The 23,909-nt window shown below is 38.2% G+C and overlaps 1 protein-coding gene across 1 annotated transcript; it reads left to right on the top strand.

Annotated features, from left to right (window-relative positions):
- The first annotated feature begins 1,162 nt into the window (after window positions 1–1,162).
- syk (spleen tyrosine kinase) lies at window positions 1,163–23,639 on the top strand. Its single transcript, XM_030724063.1, is given in 19 exon segments — window positions 1,163–1,408; window positions 5,570–5,935; window positions 5,938–5,979; window positions 5,982–6,040; window position 6,291; window positions 6,695–6,789; window positions 6,791–6,855; window positions 11,202–11,340; window positions 13,262–13,343; window positions 13,454–13,509; window positions 15,190–15,207; window positions 15,209–15,253; window positions 17,627–17,690; window positions 18,596–18,755; window positions 19,907–20,116; window positions 20,459–20,648; window positions 21,203–21,343; window positions 21,650–21,762; window positions 21,880–23,639. Coding segments are annotated over 18 exon segments (1,848 nt in total). The 5' UTR covers window positions 1,163–1,408; window positions 5,570–5,640; the 3' UTR covers window positions 21,953–23,639.
- Window positions 23,640–23,909: the final 270 nt, after the last annotated feature.

Raw genomic sequence — 23,909 nt, 5'->3', positions numbered from 1 at the left:
GCACTGTATACACTTTCACTGTGTGTTACTATATTAATGAGGGCATTTTGTCCCCAAATAATACTACATTAGAATACTACAAGGCCTTAGTTTCACCGAAACCTAAGCCCAGCATGTTCACTAAACCAGGTCTAATTCATCAAAACAAGAACTCCAAATGTTCTTGACAAAGTTACAAAAACACATCAGCTCTTCTTCTGCAGTTGTAGGTGATGTATTTTAAATTTTCATGCATTTTCAGTTTACTTGCAGCCAAATAGAAACTTTTGGTCATGACCACATCAGCCAAAGGCTGTAGCTTCGGGGACGCTTTGATGTATGTGTGCATGCAGTTGTGTCTTTGTGATAGTATGTGACAAATGTGAGACACCAAAGCTAGCTGGCGCTTCCTGAGTGGTAAGCACGAGCTGTACTAACACATACACAAGTCCACATGTCCTTTACAACATAGTTTTATGTTTTTTAAACATAAAACTGTAATTTAGAACACTGGTAACAGTAAAACATTTAGGTAATACCCATAGCTCATTTATGCAATAATATTATATAATAGTATCCAGACACCTAACAATATAACTAGCCCCATCAAAACTGCAGAGTAAAAATATGAAAAATTATCTCTAAAAAAAATTCATTACCATATTACAATTTTTGAGATTTAATAGAATATATATATATATATAAGATAGAATATATATATATATATATATATATATATAATATAGATATTATATATATATATATATAATATACATATATATATATAATAAAACAAAAATAAGACACATTTTAACAACATTAAAAACAATAAAAAAAACACATGAAATAAATGAGAAGGAGCTATTGTTAAAAATTAAATTCTGTCAAATAATTACATTAACAGTTTCTTACAGAAAGGAAATATCAAGCAGTAAATATTCTAAAGTTGCCTTATTATTTTTATTTATGCTGCCCTTAGTCTTCCTCAGCAGCAATTTTTTTTTTACTAATTTTTATTTTACCAAAATTGAGCATTCAGCGCAGAGCCAAGAGTGCATTTAAAAAAGCACTTTTATTTGTGTTTTTTGCCGTTGTCACATCATTTCCTGCTGACTTGTTGGTCAGTGTGCAGATTAAAAAAAAGGAAGTAAAAGAGTTAAGGAAGTCGTTGAAATGAGGAAGCCTCAGAGCTCCACCACTTTACTGTGTGTCAGTACATAAAGTGAAGGTTAACCTGCTTCAGCTGGAAAACACAGCCAGGATCACCTGTGAGTGGGTCACTGTTTTTGTGTGCTGTTTTTCTGTGTGTCAGGAATTGGCTGAATCTAAGATGACCTGTTCATATATTGCTCAGACTGTTGGAAGCTACTGAAGGGCTGAAAAACTGAACTGGGCTCCGAAGTCGAACTTCTTCACCACAGTATTTACAGTAAGTGTCGTTTTTATGTCTTCTTTAAAAAAGCAGCGTTGAAATTTCCCACTGGCCTGTGTTTCGAAATGTTTAACCATTTTGTAAACGACAATAATTATAGTTCCCTTTTTCTTTCTTACTGAGGCTTATCTTTTCTCAGTGACTGCTGACTTGTTTTTGATCAGGAAAAAAAAAATCTGCCAAAGGGCGTGAGATCATTTCCATTTGTCTCCTTTGCTCTCGGGCTTATTTGGGGAAATAATAATTATCTTCAAATAAAAAAAAAAAAAAAAAATCATTTCATGTTTTGTCAGAGACAAGTTGGCCGTTATTCTCTTATTTTACTTTTCTAATAATGCTTTAAAAGAACAGCGAAGAATGTTTTAGGGTTCATGTTATCTGCAGTGTCAGATGATCAGAAGGCACATTTAGCATCTTTTCCATGGCTCAGGCAGCATTTACACAAACCACCAAATGACACCCCACACTTTTGTTGTGTAACTTTAAAGGAGGCCCAATCCTGAGATCTGGATTTCAAAAACGTTTAACTGTAAAAGTTGAAATGAACTATGTCAACCATCTTCAGTGGCACTAACATAATTATAGTGTGGCATATATATATGACATAATGTTTTACTTTAACATCAGTTATATCATTTAGATTTATTATATTACATTTAATTGTAGGCCTCATAGTTTGGGTGACTAGTATGTGAGTAAAAACAGAAATACACAAATAACATCAAACCATCTCAAAGCAGCGCAGAGTCTCAAAAGGACCAGAGTTCAAGAGGTCTGTAGCAACAGACGTGAACATAAAGTCATATATCATATATAGGACAGCCTTCTGTAAAATCTATTTATTTTAGTAAAAAAAACAAAAAACAAAAAAAAACTTACTTTTCTAATTATATTTTTACTGTTAGATCATTAAATGATTCCCAATCATATAATGATCAAAATCCACAAGGTCACAAAAACTGGGAAAGAGCTTCATATGTGCAAACATTAACAAGAGTTTCTTAATAATTCATTTATTCATTTAATCATTATTTATTTATTTATTAGGGACAACCACAGAGAAACACTGTCAGTGCATTATAGCCAAACCAGTCCCTCATTAAGCAATGATCACATTTCTTTTTAAGCGATAAAATACTGGTAAGATGAAAAGAGCAATAACCAGTTACAAAACAGAAGAGACTATTTTTAACATTAAACAGTACACAATTTTTCTATATATTTTTAACAGTTAAGACCTTGTTGGACTACCCTGTAGACAAATTAAGTACTGGCAGTGAGGCTGTTGCACCTTGTATGAACAGCTTCAAGTGTGTGTGTGGTTTATTAGTTGAGTGAGAGACTCTTGAAGTGGTGTGTTGTTGTGTAAGTGCTGTCCATTTACCATTTTTTTAACTCTTTGAAGTGAGTTTCTAATTTGGGAACTCATTGCAAAAAAAGTGTACTTGTTTTTGAATTCTGAAAATGGTATTTCTGTGGATCGTTATCAAGGAATAAAGGAAATTATTGAAGTGGCGAGAAGAACAGCAAAAAGAATAATTATACAGTTATTACAGTGTTATGAAATGCACATTACTGACACAGTATTAATATAGAGCTGCAATTCTATTGGTGTTACTGTATGAAAAGCTGGAATTGTCTTACTGAAGCTGATCAGGTTACGATACATCAGAGCAGCTACGATGCTGCAGCACAGTGAGCTACAAAAATACACACCTAAGATGGAAGAGTAGTTAGTGTGTGTGTGTGTGTCCTTCTGCAATTTTTAATTGAGTTTTAGGAAATTTATGGGTGGGTTGATCGATCCCGATATCAATAGTAATCGAATTGATACCAGAGTAACAGGATCGATGCTTCAGTTTGTCTCTGGTAAATTCAGTACGTTGCTCCCATTCATCAGAAAGGAGACGTCTCTGTGCAAACACCTCTCCTCTCATGTAGGCACACTTTGCTCCACCCGCTACGCTCTGCTTTTTTAGTTGTCCTGCAGTCACGTGACTCGCGGCACTGAGCAGAGTCATGTAGGCTGCAGTGTGTGAGAAAGTGGAGCATCTTGTAGCAGTAACTTTACAGCTGTAAATGAAAGCACTGCAAACAGAGATGAACAGTGGAAAAAAATTCTGTACTGTAGCAACACCACCAGCTTACATAACGACATGAAAGACCACAAAAAGAGAACTTGTCCCGGAACAAAGAGAGGAGGAAGGAAATCCCTCAGACAGAACCAGAGCACTGGCACCAGAGACAGAGCCCACTGTCACAGTCCTTCAGAATACCCAGGGAGCTCATACGGTGTGAACGTGATGCTTCATTCATGACTGATGTTGGTTCTTCAGCATTAATGTTAAAGTGTTATTGGTCAATAGCTGTTACTTCAGCAGACTGATTACCTATAAACTAGATTCAGAAATTCAATAATATATTCCAACCCACTGAATTGTGTTCAATTATTTTACCGAAAAGAATATACCTCAAAATATAATAACCTCTTGTGTTGACAGTCAATTCTATTTTATTTATCACATTTAAACCATAGAAGCTGACTCAAAGTGCGTTAAAGTCAGGCACATTTGCATTACAGGTCTCCAAAACCCAGTTTCAAAACACATGAAAGCTGAAAGGTGTGTTTTATTGTGTTAACTAATTATTTAGTGATCATTAAAATGTGTTCAGCTTAGGCGAATTGATGATTATCCATCTCATAATCATGACACACTACTCTCTTTAAATAAGCCAGCTTTATAAGTTAAAAGTATCAGTATCTGTGCTGGTATTGGTAATACGGCCCTGTGGCACTGGAGCGATACCAAAGTATCACACACCACTAAGGAAATCATTATGTGTACACAAATGAATCTTGCAATGTATGTGAAATGCTTCTAACTGACCAACAAAAATATTCATACTTTCAGTCTTGTATTAAAATAGATTGTTTCATATTTAGCTCAAAGAAGGAAGTCAGCTGTCAAAGTCATTTCTTCCTAAAGTGGAGCTCTAGTTTCTGTTAAATGTTAGCAAAGGCATATGATCCTTATATTTTTGGTCAGTTGGCTCCCACATAAGCTCATGAGAACAGAGTTAAGACAAAGATAAGTAAAGAATTTAGGAGGATTAAGAACTCACTAATAGCTGAACAGCAGGCTGTGTCTTTATGGCCAAAAAATGATCAAAACTTTCGACAGCTCAAATGTATTTCTGTTTGTGTGTTAATGAAGCAAAAACCCTGCAAGACATGGTCGGCGGCTGTGCAGTGATAACTGTCACCTCAAAGCAGAAAGATTACAGCAAATCTCTACACGAAACAATCTAATTATCTCAATTCTATAATTATATCAATTCATGGCTTTCTGGGAAACTTAAAGTGTGCTTCAATAGATACTCTATTATTTTTTTTCAGGTTTTGGTGTTTATGCAAACGAGCAGCTGTTCTCAGTAAATTTAGACAAGTCAAAAATAACACATAAAATCCCCCCAAAGAAAAACACTCCTATTTTTAACAGACAAAAACTAATCAATATTTGAATGTTATGAATGAATCAAAGGTGCACACATCAACAACTAAGAAAATAAAGTCACCACATGCTGCTATTATTTTTGATTCAGCACTAACTGATTATATAATTCTGCTTTAAAATGTTTGTGTTCCACTAACTTAGAGCAGTGGGACAAACCTCAAACACTCCTGGACAGATGTGGATGTCTGTTGTGTTGCTGTAGCTGTGTGTACACTGGTGCTCATGAAGTCAGAAGTTTGGAACTAGCTTAAGGCCTTTTGTGTCACTGCTTACTTTGTGTGGCAGTTTTGTGCTGCAAATGAATTATCTGATAAGTATCAGTATCAGATATTGCTCAGTTTGTCGGTTGGTCAATCTAAAGAGTTGGATCCACTCCAGATTATGTCAACAACTGCTTCTAACATTGCCTTTAAATTTGATGCTGTATTCATGGTCCCCAGAGGATCAGTGCTCTTGTTTTGGGGTCAATGTCAGCAGGTGTACACTGAGAAAAGTTTACTGTGTAAATGTACTGTACAAGATGGCTCCTCCCACTATTGTAAAGGGAGATAATCATCAATATTTTCTTGTCAGAGTTTTCCATTCTTGAAGTTACATGTTACTTATTTCTGCATTCTTATTTGTTTCTAATTTTTGTTTTTAGGTTAATTACATCCTGGTGGCAGAACTTTGTGGAGGGCCTTCCTTAAAGGGAGCCATTATCCAGAAGACCATATGGCTGATAATGTGACTTCATTGCCATTCTTCTATGGCAATATTACCAGGGAGGAGGCAGAGGACTACTTGCGGCAGATGGGCCTGAGCAATGGCTTATACCTCCTACGGCAAAGCCGAAACTATCTCGGAGGCTTTGCGCTGTCTGTGTCACATACAGGTCGTTGCTACCACTACACAATTGAAAGACAACCCAATGATACATATGCTATTGCTGGTGGTAAGAGCTACAGAAGCCCAGTGGATGTGATTGACTACCATTCCCAGGAGACGGATGGTCTTGTATGCCTGCTGAAGAGCCTTGTAACAGGCCCAAGAACATGCAGCCAAAGGTGGGGCCGTTGAAGACCTGAAAGAAAAACTGATCCGGGAGTATGTAAAGCAGACCTGGAACCTGCAGGTTAGTTTCAGCTATGTTTTATAAGTAGTAAAAAAGTATTAAGTACTTTACTTTAAGGTATAAGTGGGAAAAAATCTACACCTTAAATGTCCTTAATAAGCCTTCATGGCCTAGGAAAAGTGTGTAACTGCAGCAAGTACAGAATGTCAAGCAAGGTCACTTTGGGTCTTTGATGTTTGCAAAGTACAGGTTGGGTATAATTTACTCTTTTTTTTAATAATGCTACAGTGTTCCCATATCTTGATCTAAGGGTTATATCCTCAAAGTACTATAACCTATAAGTAAATATGTCCTCATCAGTAGACCAGACCAGACCATCATGGACTCATCTGGCTTCAAGAGGCCCAGGTAGCACTTGGTAGCTGAGGTTGTGTTCATGTTCTAGAGTTGCCACCATGCCAGGAGTGGCATACCACCCCCCCCCCCCCCCCCCCCCCCCACACACACACACACACACACACACACAGTTCTTGTGTTCGATTGCACATTGATGTATGCACAAAACCAGTTCTCAGACAGCAGGATATGCAAGGTGGCCATCATATGTGGAGAATTGTATAGTTACAGCACACAGTAGATTTGTCTTAGGTTCAGATTCTTTTTTAAAGCTTTATTTACCAGGACGATACAGTTAAATGTGTTATGTGTTTTTAGGGGCGGCTCTGGAGCAGGCCATCATCAGCCAGCGACCTCAGCTGGAGAAACTCATTGCTACCACTGCTCATGAAAAAATGCCCTGGTTTCATGGAGGCAATAACACGAGAAGGCTCTGAGCCCAGGCTTCAAAGTGGCCCCCGTACTAATGGAAAGTTCCTGTAAGTATTACATTAATTGTCTTTGTATTTTTTTGCTGTGTATGGTATGAAATCTAATATTAAGCCAGAAGAACACTACCATTGCTCTCATGATAAAATTTCATTCACTGCCCATTTTGGTTCTGGTCTGATGATTCTTTTTCTTCTTGAAGTCGTTTTCTCAGGCAGGGGTTTGCTCAGGTTTTGTCAGTCCTCCAACAATGTTTGTCAATTTAAACTTTAGAAAACCAGTTAAAACCAAAGAATTGCTTTCTTGAGATTGTGTGGATTACTACATGGTGTGAGATTTGTTCCCTCGCTGACATGCTGGTAAAAGTCACTGAAGAACATTTATAGTCATGTTTTGGAAGAAAACTTGTGTATGGATTTGGGTTATGGATTTGTATCTATTCATTTTTTGCAGCTAGTACAGCTGTAGTTGGGAAACACAGTGTGCATTAAATTGATGCAGCTGAAGAGACTGAACCACAGCTTCCATGCTGGAAAAATAAAGATAGACTTAAACGTCTGTGTGACTCTGGGTTAATTACTTGTACAAAGTGTTGTGTTTGTATACAATGATATTCATTCTGAATGTCTTCATTCTTACCCCTGACAAAATAGTCCTCATGTTATCATACAAACAAACAAACAAACAAACAAACAAACAAACAAACAAACAACAAACAAACAAACAAACAAACAAACAACAAACAAACAAACAAACAGAAACTCCACTAAAACTAAATAAAACCTTTGACAATCAAACTAAACTAAAATGGCTAAACCAGCTCTGAAGTTTAGTTGCTTTAATTAAGCTACATCACAATCATGGAGATGTCTCTTCTGTAACAGGACAACAAGACCAAACATCCAACCTCTAAGCCACAGTAGCTCTTACCAAGCACCGATCTCAGCCTCGTGGTTTCGAGTTTTGATTACATGAAGAGACATAATCCACAGAAACACTGCGGCAAGAGCTTGAAAAAATGTAACAAGGTGTTGTTTTAAAAACAAATGATGCTCACAACGGATATTTATTTGATGCCGGTTTTTTGTCTTTCCTGCACTTTGTAAGAAATCAGTTGTTAAAAAAATTATTTGAAAGGCGTCCTCATGTAACTTTCACTCCCCAAAACATTTGCATGTTTTAGTTTGGTGTTCACAAATTTTATATAAAATTATAAAATTTCATATTTAATATTTCACAGTTTTTTGTTAGAATTATTAACAACAGTGACTTGTGGAAGTTCAGACTATGGAGCAGCACAGTTCAGAACAGTGTTGTGTTCCCTCTGCGCAGCAAGGTTTCAAAATTCTAGGTTACAAATATCAAGTAGTGTGTGAGTTGTAAAATGCATGAAAATGCTGTAAAAAACAAAGCTCTGTTACCACTGTATTGGTTTTATTCCATTTTATTATATTTAATTTTAAAAATGTTTAAAATGTCTTTTTCGCTTTGAATGCCCCTCAACAAAGTGTGCAGGGTATTTATAGAAGCTGAAGCTTCAGTTGAGAGGCTGTGGTCCTCGCTTGAAGACAGAGAGAGAGAGAGGAACACACACACACACACACACACACACACACACACACACACACACACACACACACACACACACACACACACTGTGGTTTCCGCTCTGGCAGTTTGCAAAGGGCTTCCTGAAGTAGCCAAACGAGAGAAAGATTGACAGCAGGGCGAGATGTGACTGTTCTGTCCCTTCTTTCATGAAACGTCTTGCAGGAAACTTTCTTTCCACTGAAACACATCATCATGTAGTGCTTATATCTTTAAATTTAAAATTTTGTTGAATGTGAATTAGACACATTGCACCCATAGCTGCAGCAGTTATTGATAACAGCGCATTGGCTCTTGGTTTTGGTTCCTGTTTTCTTCTTGTAGCTTCTTACTTACTGTCATGTCTCCCTGTGATGGTCTTTTTGACATGCTAATGTACTAAAATATTTACATTTAGCCACAGCTGGTCACATCTGACACCCTGTGTGGTAACAGGTGGGATGAAATGTTATGAAAAGTTTTCTCAATTGAAAACAACAAAAAGAAAAGAAAATTCAGGGATAAGAAATAGGTTAAATTAATGTTTTGGTTCAAAAGAAGGTTTCATTGTGATCAGTGATTAAACATGCATTTAATGCAGAAATATCAAAATGAACTGTTTTCAGTGGTTGTTAAAGTTATAATAAAAACCAAATAAAAAATCGATTATAGAAGGGTGACTTCTACTGTTTGGCTATTATACTGGAATCAGTAGAAACAGTAAAATTAGCCTGACAAAAGACGTGTGATATGATCAGTTTTCAGTTATACATTTTCTACTTGCTGAAGAAAAAAGGTTGTTTTATGACTTAGGCTTACTGACCAGGACTTACGTATTTTAAATGTGGCGCTCTTCTCAATGTGTGATTCTCTTCTAAATGTTCAAGCTTGATGATGGCTTATTGGAGCAGCTGTAGAGAAACGAAAAAGTAATACAGAGCCTGGGGAGGAATTTATTTATATCTCCAAAATTAAAGTTGTACATTTGCAAATCAATTAAAAACAAACAAACAATATAGAAAAAATCACTAATTTATATGAATACAAATACGAATACGAATACCTTTATTAGTCCCACAATGGGGAAATTACAGTTAACAGAACACCCATCCAAGAAATACACAGAGACAAACACAAACAGGGGGGACAGGGGTCTGAGGTCATGCAGCTGTTTTACCGGCGCTACCTTTAGCAGGAAAACAGAAAGAGATACACTGGGATAGGTAGGTTAAAAAAAAATCATCTCAGCAAACCTCAGCAAAGCAGCAGCACATTTAAAGCCTGGAGAGCACTAGGGTGGGTAGGGGAGGGGCTGCCAGCAGAGACGAGCAGGATGCTGCGATGGCCACACAGCTTCCAGACCAGCAGTTCATGATAATGTTCATGATAAGATGGTACAGTCAGCCTTGGTTGCCAGGATACCAGTTCATACAGGTCACAACACAGGGCGGGGGGGCAGAGCATCTGTTTACATAACATCTCCAAGAGGCGATTTAGATAGACAGCATCCAAGGCCGTCTGGGAGCCAAATTCCAAATAGTGCAATTGTTTTGGTTCAGGCCGCCATAACTATTTGCTGACAGACTTACAGTTTTCTGGTTACCTCTCAGAAGTCCAGTCATCCGAATTTGGTTCTACTCCGCCACACAGAACAGACACTCCAACACTCCTCCAGATGTAATCCATTTCGATTCAGCTCTACTGAGTCTGATTGAGTTTGTACTGTTTCTGCATCCCTCATAGGCAGCCTTACTAGGGCCTGAACAGCTGCCCGGATACCAGGTATCCCCAGGTCCAATTCGGGAAAAGAAATCCTGGTATCAATGTATATGCCACGTCCACACAGTGCAGCCAGGAACATTATCTTCCATCCCCACAGGAATCCATAACATAGCCAGCCGGGTGTGTAGTCGGACCAGAGGAAAGAGGGTTCCCCTTCTCCCAAAGAGACCAGCTGACCAGATCCATAATTTAATTTCCAGTTCGGGGATGTGTGAAGAGACGCTCTAAGCAGCAAAGCAGCAAAAAGCAGGGGTAGATAGGGAAGGCTGGGGAGAAGAGAAAAATGTGTCCGTCTCCACCGAGAGCAGGAAAAAAAAAAAATATGAGTTAAATATAATAATAATATATCACCATATTATCTCAAGGATTTTAAAGATACATTTCTCTGAAATTAGCCTATTCAAAAGAATTATATTATTATAGTAGGATATTTATTTATTTATTTTTATTTAGAAATATATGAAAAGTTGTTGCTGAGTTTTAATAGTAAAATACTTTGATAATATGAGTGTTCTTATTATCAAAGTGTTTTAAAGTGACCTTTCTGTCACTGTGCTGACCGTTAGCTGTAAATGAATAGTGAGCACACTGAGCATGTGCGAGCACCTCTAGACTTTTAAGCTGAAATCTTTTAGTTAAAATCTTCTTGTATTTCCTGCATAGTTTATTCTTGTTTGATGTTTACTGATAAACTTGGGATGAATAAAGTTCTGACTGTGTAAAACTTTGTTCACAGCTTATTACTAAGGCATTCAGTATTGCCTTCACTGACTGAACAGCATATGCATGAATAATATAGTGCATATCCATATGTGCATGAATACTATAGTGCATATATGGATATGGATAGATATTTTTGCATTCTATGATAGCTATCAGATGGAATGAGAACAATAATCACTGATCTATAGTTTGCAGTGATACCTGAACATTTTTGTAGTTTAGCACCTTATAAAATGTACATATAAATATAAAAGAGCCACAGCAACAAAATCGTGTCACTTCTGTTTTCATCTTGTGTGCACAGGATTCGGCAGAGAGATGCGAATGGATCCTACGCTCTGTGTTTACTGCATGAAGGACAAGTCATGCATTATCGTATTGACAGAGACTCGACTGGCAAGCTCTCCATCCCAGAGGGCAAGAAATTTGACACCCTGTGGCAGGTTATCAAAATGTGTTTCATATTTATGGGTTACTTCATCTTCATCTGCCGGAAAATTTATAATGTATTTCAAGGTTAGATACTAACATAGGTATCCATTGTGGACATTTATGCTCTCAATTGTAGCCTATTTTCTGCACTAAATAGCTAATCTTAGTTGCTATGATGCCTTACAGGAGTTTCCATGTTGTACTGAGAATGGGAGTGGTCCCTTCTTGGGGATCAGGAAGGTCCAGCTTTCAGTCAGCCATTCTGGGTGTATCTTAGCAGCTGGTTCATTTGTGCTGCCAGGCGCTCATGAAGTGCAGTTAGCTTCTTTAGCCAGTAGGTCTGAATCATATCAGGACCCGGTTCTGTCCAGCTCTTCATATGTGAGACTCTTTGTTGGATGTGTGCCACTGTGATGGTTACTGGATCCTGTTCATGGAGATTGCTGTTGTGTTGCCTCCTTCTCCCATATGTTCTTCCAGTATTACTCTGTCTCCAGCCTAGGAGGGGGTGCTGTTCTCATATTGTTCCCCTGCCACTGAGAGTATACCTTGGATGGTTCAGTGGAGAACATCTGGTTTATTCTCCTGACTTCTATCTCTCTGGTATGCCTCTTTAGGCGGTTAGCCAAGGCTGTGAGTCTTTGCTTGGCAGCGTCTAAGGCCTCCGGTATGGACAGCCTGTTGTACTTCTTAGGCACCCCTTTCTTCATCACACCTTTCTGTAACTCTGATAGCTAGCTAATTCCCTCCATTCTGCCTTGAACTTAGCCTCTAGTCATTGTTTCCATGGAGGACGCTGCTCCTTGTGGCTCTTCAACTTATAGCCAAGCATCTCAAGGATCTCTGCTGCCCTGGTATACATCAACTGATTGGTTTCAGTGATGGTCAAAGTAGGGACTGTCCATAGTGCTGATTCACATCTTCTAGTAGACTTTCAGAGGGTATTTCACATAGTCTTGCTTTGAGGGGTCCAGGTTTCCATCTTAGCCATGATCTTATCTCTCAGGTCAGCTGCTCTGGTGTTCAGTATGCTAGTTGTTATTACTGGGGAATGTTGGAACATTGAGCTACAAGTTGTTTCAATGTAGTCTGGATGTTGGGTGTTGGAAAATGCATAGGTCCCACATCCTGTTCATGTAACCCCTTTCACTGGGATTACATGTGTAGTAACATTCTAACCATTCCCGATTCTCATCTTGTGGGTCTTTTCAAAGTTTTCCTTTGGACTGCTTTTTTTTTTTTTGCTTTTTTCAATTTTGGTTATTTTTAGTTCTGTCCTTGTATGTGACCATTCTTAGTGGATGTTTTTCCTTGTTAAGCTACTTAAGACTGACCTAAGAATTATTCAAGCATACAACAGGTACCTAACTCAAGGAATAAACCAGTGTTGTCTCTACACATAACAGACAACTTAGCACTTTCAGGCACTTTGTTACTGGCAGCCTGTTATAAAAATATATAATTTGTTCCATTTTTAAAATTAAATTTATGAAAAATGCCAGCGATAACAAAGATATCACTATCAGTCAGAGCCTGGACCTCAACATTATTGAGATCAGTTTGAACAGCACAAAAGGCAGCCAACATCCAGAGAAGAGCTTTGGAATGTCCTTAACTACTTCTGAAGACTACTTAAAGAAACTACAAGAAAAAGAGTTCAGGCAATTTTGAAGAATAAAGGTGGTCATATCAAATATTCACTTTCAAACTCATTATAGTTGAAATTCTGTTTTATTTTCTTATTGTATTTCAAAGTATGTTTCAATAAATTGCTTTCAATGTTTCCCATTTTCTAGCAAATATATTTAATATTGTTTTAGATATAATATTTAACAAATTAGCGAGGGCTCAAGACTTTTATATAGTAATGTACATCACCTACCAACTGTAAGTGTAAGTGACTACTTTGTGTGCACCTCTTTTTAAACACAGCTGGTGGAGCACTACTCATATAAACCTGATGGTCTGCTGCGAGTGCTAACAGAGGCCTGTCCAAGGCCTGATGGAGACATTGGTAAGAAACTTACTGAAATGTGTCTACAGCAAGACTTTAATTGAAACCAGATTTCACTTATAACGCTATTTTCCCAGCTGATTAACATTTGTCTTATTACATGTTCACAGGGCTGATAGGACGGCCTCTTCTTCCACATGGTCATCCTAAATTTCGTTCTTCCATTGTAAGTTCTATCCATGTACATCAATACATTCAACTGAAACAATAATGCTGGTGAAATCTGCCAGTCAGTCTGTATGGGTTACCATCCTCTCAACCGTGGCTGGACCTAATCACAACAAGGGTCTTTTTTGTTGTTGTTGTTGTTTGAATAAACCTTGACACAGGTTTGTGAACCCCAAAACACTTGATATGAACAATAAACCCAACTCCACAGAATGTTCTTTTGAGAAGAGGAACAACAATAATAAGATTCACAGGTTCAAGAGATTATGGTATGTAGAACAGACAACATCCAAGATGTTGTCAACAACAGATTTCACTGTTGCAGATTTCAGAACTCCTCAAAAAAATTAAAGGAGCACTGACACACCTTCTGTAGTGGAAGCAGAGTCTGGGGATGAGGGGCATGACTCGCCCATCACTGAGGGTGAGGTCACTGAGGTGGTTAAACAACTCCTTGGTGGCAGGGCCCCTGGGGTGGATGAGATTTGTCCCGAGTTCTTGAAGGCTCTGGATGTTGTAGGGATGTCTTGGTTGACACACCTCTGCAACATCGTGTGGGGTGGTCCAATGGATTGGCAGACTGGGGTGGTGGCCACCATCTTTAAGAAGGGGTGTACTCCAACTATTGGGGTTTCTCTTGGCTGGCCTGGGAATGCCTTGGGGTTCCCCCGGATGAGCTGAAGGAGATGGCTGGGTAGAGGGAGGTCTGGAATTCTCTGCTTAGTCTGCCCCTGCGACCTGGACTCAGATAAGCGGAAGGAAATTGATGGATGGATAAAAAAAAAGTCCAGACATTGGCAGGGCAGGAGCAAGGAATCCAAACAGTGGGAAATTTAGGAAAATACAGGGCAAGAAGACACACAACCATGAGGGATGCATTATTGCATTTGTAAGAGCCATTTTCGTTTCTTTCTTTGTATTAGGTGGACACTAGGGGGCACTTAGTTTATGAGTTATTGTATTTAAATGAGAAGGGGTTCGCTCATTTGGAGGGCATTAATAGTGGAGGCGCAACAGTTTTTGACCGTGCAATTTGTGTCAGGTATGCCAGCATTTACAATGTTTAGTTAGGCTGCATATACTGTTCAACGAAAGAGACGAGAGCTACCTGTTCTCGGTCACAAATAATATAAGGAAGTGAAGACAAAGATGCTTGAAATCGTAAGCGTGTGAGTACACAGCTGTGGAGCACAGTATCAGCATAGGAAAGCTGATACGCCATTTACTTTCTTGCATATGATTGTTAAGATTTAGTGTCAAAAAAACTCAAAAAAACTAGATATCTATTAATATTAATTCACAAGTCTTGGTTTTATTTATTCAGGTGTCTTTGTATCTGTTTATTATTTTTTCAAATTAATTTGAAATCTCACACTACTTATTTTAACCATGTAAATTTGTAGCACCAAAGCATACTAACAAAATTATTAAAATTATACCTCGAAAGTCCTTATTTAGCACCTTATTTAGAATTGAAAACTGTTTATGATTTTTTGTCTTCCTCCAGGAAGGATTGTACAATAAAGTAAACATGGAATTGTTTCTTGTCATTTGCAAATGAATGAATCAGTCAGATAACAAATCCTTTTTTGGAACTAATTCTTCCCCTGAATCTCATTCCTATGCATGATGTGAACATTCCCATTACTGATAACTTTTCTGACATTTTGATTTCTAGCAAACTGCGGCAGATGGAATTCTCAAACATGATCAGTAAAGTTCCCATACCTGTCATAAGAAAGGTGCATTAACACACATCCTGCCTCCTCATAAACCAAACAGTCACAGTTGTGACACCTTCCACTACCACCTTCCCTCTCCCTCTCCACCCCTTGACTAATGTAATGTGGATTGCTATTTACTAACTCTTTCTGTCACTCTTGGTCCTTTGCATTATGTCCCTTTTAATCAGTCCAACAGGTGTCACATCACACTAGACAACGGATGTCACTGCACACACTAAATTAATGTGACATCCTCTCATTGCAATAGTTGCTGTATTTATGATTATGTTTTTAACACCATCCAGTGGTCACCCAGTGCAATTACATTATAACCACAGCCAGCCATTCCATTTGGTAGCTTTTTTTCTTCTTTCTTTCTTCTTTCTTTCTTTTTTTCTTTCTTTCTTTCTTTCCTTTCTTCTTTCTTTCTTTCTTTCTTTCTTTCTTTCTTTCTTTCTTTCTTTTTTCTTTCTTTCTTTCTTTCTTTCTTTCTTTCTTTCTTTCTTTCTTTCTTTCTTCTTTCTTTTTTTCTAACTACTGCTGCAACTGTCGGTCTGGGCATTTAACTGGTGCTTTGCGTGCTTCCAGTTTCTTGCTGTCGGTTTTTTAAATGGCACGGTTGATTCTGGTCACTCTCATGACTCTGCTGGTGACAGCACTCCTTGGCCAATCAGTGGCATGCTGTCCTCCGCCTCACATTTTCAGATGGCCTCGGATTGCTTAGAACCTCTGGTGAGTCAAGTTAACCGACGCTGAGTCGTTCCGTATGGAAATGTGGCTTATGTGTGCCAGTCACAATGTTGTCAACATACACTAGATTGCCAAAAGTATCCACCTGTCTGTCTTCACACACATATGAACTTTAGTGACATCACATTCTAATTCATAGGATTTAATATGATGTTGGCCCACCCTTTTCAGCTTCAGCTCTTTTGGAAGATTTAGGATTTAGGAGTGTTTATGGGAATTTTTGACCATTCTTCCAGAAGCGCATTTGTGAGGTCAGACACTGATGAGAACACCTGGCTCACAGTCTCTGCTCTAGTTCATCCCAAAGGTGTTCTGTCAGGTTGAGGTCAGGACTCTGTGCAGGTCAATCAAGTTCTTCCACACCAAACTGGCTCATCCAGGTCTTAATGGACCTGCTTTGTGCACTGGTGTGCAGTCATGATGGAACCATCCCCAAACTTTCCTACAAAGTTGGGAGCATGACATTGGCCAAAATGTCTTGGTATGCTTAAGCATTAAGAGTTCCCTTTACTGAATCTAAGGGGCTGAGACCAACTCCTAAAAAACAGCCTCACACCATAACCCCCCCTTCAATGCAGCTTTTTGGCCATAGATACCCTTTCCATGAAGCTCTCTACGCACTGTTCTTGAGCTAATCTGAAGGCCACATGAAGTTGGGAGGTCTGTAGCAACTGACTGCAGGAAGTTGGTGACCTCTGCGCACTATGTGCCTCAGCATCTGCTGACCTTGCTTTGTGATGTTACATGGCCTACTAGTTCCTGTCATTCCCAAACACTTCTGCTTTGTTATAATCCCACTAACATTTGGCTGTGGAATATTTAGTAGTGAGGAGATTTCACAACTGGACTTGTTGCACAGGTATCATCCTATCATAGGACCACACTGGAATTCACTGAGCTCCTGAGAGCGACCCATTCTGGGGCAAGCTCTGGGACAGTACTCATGTACCGGACCAGTCAAAGTTTGGACAGACTCAAAGTGTATCCGGACTTTTGACTGGTGCTGTATGTGTGTGAAACTTTGAGATGACTAAATTTTCGAGTGAGTTTTTTTTGTGGCAACCAGTGAATCGTATCCTACAGTATATGTTGCAGTGCCAATGTACACACAGCAGGGAGCAATCCTTGGAGAAACTTTAGAGTTTGAACATATTTCCCAGCCTACTGTGATGTATGTTATTGATCATCAGATGTATGGTATGGCTGTGGTACTTGAACCCCACCTCCACCTCCACCACACCCCACCTTCCCACCTTCCCAATTTTCTTGCTTTTCTTGCCTGTTTATTTGCACTTGGAACTTTTTGAATCTTATGCCTTTTTTCCTTCTGTTCTGACTTCAGCATTTCTAACTTGTGTGGTCTTCTTTCTAAAATTTTCTGAGATTTTAACCACTGATGCTTGAGATTCAAAAATGGCCCTTGTCTGCAAAATGGCTTTGGTATGCTAATATAATTTTTTAAAGCAGGCATATGGGACATGTCATATGTGGAGATTAAATCTTCTTACCAAACCTGTCCTAAACCCCTTCTTTGAATGCATGTGTTCACATGTTGCAAATTATTTTCAGCATCAAATTCTATTCAGATATGTTTTATTCATTCTCATAATGAATGTTGTCTCTTCTCACAAATGATAACAGACACCTCAATCTCGACCCGAGTATTCAGAACGCAATCCTTATGAAACCAGGGTGCCTGGTAAAGGTAAGTTATTTAAACTGCATTTGTCTAATCCTACACTGTTAGAAAAAGAAAGATGAGTATACTGTTGTTTACTTGCTTACATGCCCTGGACTCTGCACACTATTTAGAGTGATGACTGTTAGTTAGAGTTCTATAGAAGTCATAGGAAAAAGACTGAGGTGGATAATTAGGTGATGCAAGTAGAAATTAATTCAATTGAATTCAGTTTTTTTCTATAAAGGACCTCTTTACAACAACAGGCTGGGCACTTTTGGTTGCAAACAAACAACAAACAGGACAAAACATGAGTTATGGATAGGAGCAATAAGAGATAATCAGATGCAGTAGTGATAACTGTATGGAGAGTGAATGAGAAATACGCAGTGCCTTCAGCAGACTGGGCCTAACTAAGAGATGGTTCAAGGTTACCTGATCCAGCTCTAACTATGAGCTTTAGCAAAAAAGAAAGTCTCTTACTGTGACTCCATATCCATATGACAGGACGAAGGAAAGAGTTCATTTTGTTCCTTTACTGACCACACAAATCCAGACGACCAGACTCACAGGAAATATAGGATTGTGCCTGCCAGTGATGATAAGTGCACTTTACAGTTTCTAGTTTCTTTTAAACTTCTGGTTCACTTTCAAATGATTAATGCCAAAGTGTACTTTTGCATTTTTCTCCTGAGTCACAGGCAAGGAACAGGAATCAAAAAGCAAGTAAAATCTGTTTTAGGGGTTCATAGAGGGGACATACTAGACAGACAGACATGAAAAATGATAAATCTGAACAGAAAAAAATCTACTGAAATATCTAGCTATTATTTGGGTTAGAGGACTTTGTCAGCTTGTTTATTTCTAGATTCATATGATGCCATTTAATATTTCACTGCTCCCCTAACGTAACATGTCGGTTTCTCCATCAGAGGCTATGCCAATGGACACACAGGTATATGAGAGTCCTTATGCAGATCCAGATGAACTGAGGAGTTCTACAGTGAATCGCTCACAGCTCTTCTTGGAGGATGGCGAACTGGGCTCTGGGAATTTCGGCACTGTCATGAAGGGCACCTACAAGATGAGAAAGTATGCTACATTAAATTATATTACTACATATAAACATCACCCAGGTGTTGCTGTGACTTTGGATTGTCAGACATCCATCCATCTCTTCCGCTTATCCTGTTCAGGGTCGCGGGGGGCTGGAGCTTATCCCAGCTGACATAGGGCGAGAGGCAGGGTACACCCTGAACAGGTCACCAGCCTGTCACAGGGCTAACACAGAGAGACAGACAACATCCACACTTACATTCATACCTATGGGTATGAGTACCCGGAGAAAACCCACACAGACACGACGAGAACATGCAAACTCCACACAGCGAGAGAGACATGGGCCAAGGTGGAATCACACCCAGGCCTTCTAGATGTTATTCTAATTGTGAGGCAGCAGTGCTAACCACCATGCCACCATGTTGCCCAACTGAAGACTTACAAATTCTAAAATATTCTCCTGATCGTAAATTATGTTCATGATTTGCTGATTTGTAGTAGGCAAACTAACTATAGTATCACTAATTTAGGATGACACCAATACAACCTCCACAAAATAAAAAATTCAGTTCAACACATCTTCTTTTATTGTTTCCTCAAATATTCAAATTCCAAAAGCACACAGCTCAGATCATATTAATCAAAACCAAGCAAAGAGCACAGGACACAAAGATCACAGTGTTGGGCCCTCTGACAGAAAGATGATCTGTCATCACCGATGAAGATCAAAGCTAGACTCATTGCAGCAAAAATTCCCCTGACATAATACAAAAGCTATGCTATGTATCATCTGAAGTGAATATCAGCCGATAATTATCATTTTATATGGAAACTGTAGTAAAAAAAAGAAAACGACTTTTGGGTTTAAAACACGCCCTGTTCTCTCAGAACATACTAGGTTTAGGGTATTTGTGATGTTGTCCAGCATCAGCCACATCTCTGTTGTGGAGTTAGTTTGTCTCAGTGCCTTCTCTTTGTGTGATCCCAGACTGACTCCATGATGTTGAGTTCTTTGTGGATGAGCCAACCTGTTATACAGGCATCAGACTTCTTGTTCTTCTGGCTGAAGATAGTCTTTTATTGTTCTGACTAGATGTTTGATCCTGTCTGCAAAATCATGCTGAAAAATGCATTTTTCTTGAGGTAACATATTAACCCTTTCACTAATCCATGCTGTATATTAGGACAGAGAAGCCGGTTGCAGTCAAAATCTTGAAGAATGATGATAACAACCAGTCAGTACGTGATGAAATGCTGCGGGAAGCAAATGTTATGCAGCAGCTGGACAATCCTTACATTGTCCGGATGATTGGTATCTGTGAAGCAGAGAACCTCATGCTGGTCATGGAGTTGGCTGAGCTGGGACCCCTCCACAAGTTCCTGCAGAAAAACAAGTATGTACTCCAACATGTTCTTTTTTCAATTTGAGTGTCTGAACAATGCTTATAGGTCACCATCCAAATAGGTTATTGTAACCCACAGTTATGTTTTGGGCTGCTTTGTTTCTTCCTACAGTTTTAAACCAACAGTCAATTTTTTTAACCATCTTCATAACCTAGACTCTGTTTATTATAATTAAGACAACAAATATCATCTGCAGCGGGGTTTCTAATCAGCAGATTACAGTGGCAAATCACAGACACTGATCTTTTCTTTTTCACATTTCAAAATAGTTCTCATATCATGTGAGGTTCACAGCTGCTTTTATAATTAAAGTAAGAACTCCTCATCTCCAGGCAAGCAGCCATAAAGAATATCACAGAGCTGGTCCACCAGGTGTCTATGGGGATGAAGTACCTGGAGGAGCATAACTTTGTCCACAGGGACCTTGCTGCCAGGAACGTGCTGCTGGTCACACAGCACTATGCCAAGATCAGTGACTTTGGCCTCTCTAAAGCTGTTGCTGAGGATCAAAACTACTACAAGGTAAAGTGGCAGGAAGTCAGGGCATTCATTTTTATACTCACACTAAAAGTTTCGATGGTGCACCTCAATTAACCTCTTGACTTTTTGCTTAAAAGTAAATCATAATAATAAAAAAAATGACTGCAAACCATTAACCCTGAAAAGCCTGAACCATGAAATAACTGCCAGAAATTTTACACTTTTTGAATCCAGACTGTTTATTGAACTTTCTGACAATTTTTTAATTGATTAAATAACAATTTACATATATGAGTTTTAATTTGAATCATTTTTGCTACATTTGACAATTTTTTGCAATTTTTATTTTTTTAGCTTTTTGGAAAAAAAAAAATACCACTAATGAGGACTCAAAAACTAATGTATCAAATATGATACACTTCACAAATTCATGAAACACTGACAACAATCATTCTGCCATATTTGCACCCTCATGTTGCTGTTATATTGTGAACATTATTGTCCAGCAACCAGTTCTAATCATAGTGTGATCTGAAGCACCAGTATGACATAAACTTACAACTATGATGTGATGTTCTGTGTGTCTCTCATTTTAGGCCAAGGGTCATGGGAAGTGGCCAGTGAAATGGTACGCTCCTGAATGCATTAACTACTTCAAATTCTCATCCAAGAGTGATGTGTGGAGCTTTGGGGTGCTCATGTGGGAGGCCTACTCCTATGGCCAAAAACCATACAAGGTATTAATAATAACTAATGGAAATGAATGAGTTATGATGACATACATTAATTTCTCACTCACATTGTATGTAGTTTAGGCAGTGAAGTGACTATTAGCACCTACAGGCAGAGCTCTAAAAGCTGCTGTGCACAAACTGTCCACCTATGAATTGCACGTATCATAATCCTCGTAGGGTGTCACTTTATGGTTATGTAATAAGCCTTCATATTGCAATTTAAAAAAATAATTAAAAAAAATGTCACTACTGCATAAAAAATCCAGCTTTGGTGAACTCCATTTGTTCTGAATAAATCACTCTTCACAGGGAATGAAAGGAAACGATGTCCTGCAGATGATTGAAAGTGGAAAACGTATGGAAGCCCCAGAGAAGTGTCCACCAGAGATGTATGAGCTCATGAAGACCTGCTGGACATACAAGTAAGTGACACATTGTCTCAAAGTCATCATAAGACATTAGCTGGAGCAACAACAGCCCAGTTTGTTTTTAACAGAGGTCCTTTGTAATTATTGATTTATTTGTTTCATGTGTTCCAGGGCAAATGAAAGGCCCGGATTTTCTGTTGTTGAGCCAAGACTACGAGAGTATTACTATGACATTGCACAGTGACCACTCACTTGGATCTTATGAGACTATGCAAACTAGTGGCTGATGATAAAAATTTGCTTTTAATTATACATATTGGCTCGAGATGGTTATGACTGATAAAATGTAGACTTTAACTGGGAAAAATATTATTATTATTTCTTTTAATATAAACTATGATTATGCAAATGCAGTTTTTTATTAAATTTATTTGTCCTTCTTGAATGTAAACCATATGAAAGTTATAATAAACAGTTACAAGTCCAGCTTATTCCATTCATGTTACAGCTAACAAACTACATAACTTAATCTAATCTGCTTTATCATTATCTGTTCTATCACAGTATCATTGTAGTGAAACATACATAGATACAAGTACTGCTTCCAGCACTGGGGTGTTTCTGTACGTGCATAAATGATGATGAAATTAATAAATTAAGTTTTTGTGCCTCCAAATTATTTTATATATGTATAACATAACGCAGTCAGAGTTAGTGACTGAGCAGAGTAACTTAAAATCTTGCTGCCTTTTTAAGTGTTTGGTTGTTGAGGTGTCAGGAAACATCAGCTCATAAAACTGAGCATAGAAACCATGTAGAACAACCACAATGGATTGTTGATCCATTTGCCATATAGTGAAAAACTGATAAAGAAATTATTAGAATGATCTTCATGAAAAATGCAAAAGAGTATTAAAAACTACTGTTGTATAAAAGATTCTGGTAATATGCAACATAACTCACACATTTGCAAACCTGTAAATATTAGGTAACTACAATCGTATCAAATAAAAGAAACTGACATTAGCAATATTTTTAAAAGTAACCTCATCTATTTATATACCAACATTTGAAGCTCCTACACAATGATCCACATGATTATGGAGATTAATTCATAATAATGTTTGATTTTGACAGATTTATGTTTAATTTCGACAGTTTTATATTATTGTGCTTTGAGTGCTCACGTAAAGTAGAAAAGTTTATAGATACAGTCACTTAAAATCGCTGCTCCCAGCCGGCTGTCAGCTGCCGGAAGTCTCCTGTTCCTGAGGCAGATCTACTTTAGACCATGAACACCCCTTTCCCTCAATTGCAGAGTGTCACCAAAAGAGATGGCGCTTTCTTCACAAAAACTTTGACTTCTGTGGTTCACAAATGTTTTCATTATGAAGTTTTTTCACTGGCTGAAATATAGCTATAGTAAATAGATAGATCTAAAATAGATGGATAAAACACTGGCAAAGAAAATGTGTAAAGGTCAGTCTGACCTGTGAACTCTTCCATGCAAGCATTCATTTCATTAATTCATTTTAGTCAAATCTAATAAATAAATCGGTTAAAAAAAACTGCACTGCAATGAGCAATTCATTCTCTTGTTTGGAGTTTTGTGAATGCAGCTTCGGCTATATTTGTATTTATTATAAATTTGTTTTCAAAGCTACCTACCTATTAATGTAGCATTAATATGGAACTCCCACCACCTCCTCCTGCTTCTGCTGCCTGCTGTCAAACCTAGTTTGCATGCCAGTATTGTCCCAACTGTCCTCACACGTTCTTCCAAACAAAGTCGTACTGCTTCCAAAGAGAGTCTCACAAACTGTTACCTGTACTTTGGCAAATGCATGTAACTGCCTGCAGGACTTCTACCTTGCTGAATAGATACTTTGTTTGCAGGGAAAAATATTCCCATGTAAAATAAAGACAATATGACTGAGACAACACGTGTGTGATTTTGTCATGATAAACTTCACTGAAAGTAACATCAAGCACACTTTACTTTCTCCACACTGGATTTCTGTAATTACAGATGGTTTGTCTGACTTTTTGAAATCTTAAGAAAGCCCAGAAGCTTCAGCCAGATTTTAATACATGTAAATTTTGCTTGGTTTATTTCCTACATTAAGTTTAAGGGGTAGTACTGTATGATGATACAGTATAAGCAGAGGTCACTCTCTCGACTGCATATTTAAAAAATGTCT

This window comes from Archocentrus centrarchus, unplaced genomic scaffold (genome assembly GCF_007364275.1).
Source record: "Archocentrus centrarchus isolate MPI-CPG fArcCen1 unplaced genomic scaffold, fArcCen1 scaffold_30_ctg1, whole genome shotgun sequence".
Lineage (NCBI taxonomy): Eukaryota > Metazoa > Chordata > Actinopteri > Cichliformes > Cichlidae > Archocentrus > Archocentrus centrarchus.
The sequence above is the reverse complement of the archived record's forward strand: the minus strand, read 5'-3'. Positions and strand labels throughout refer to the sequence as shown.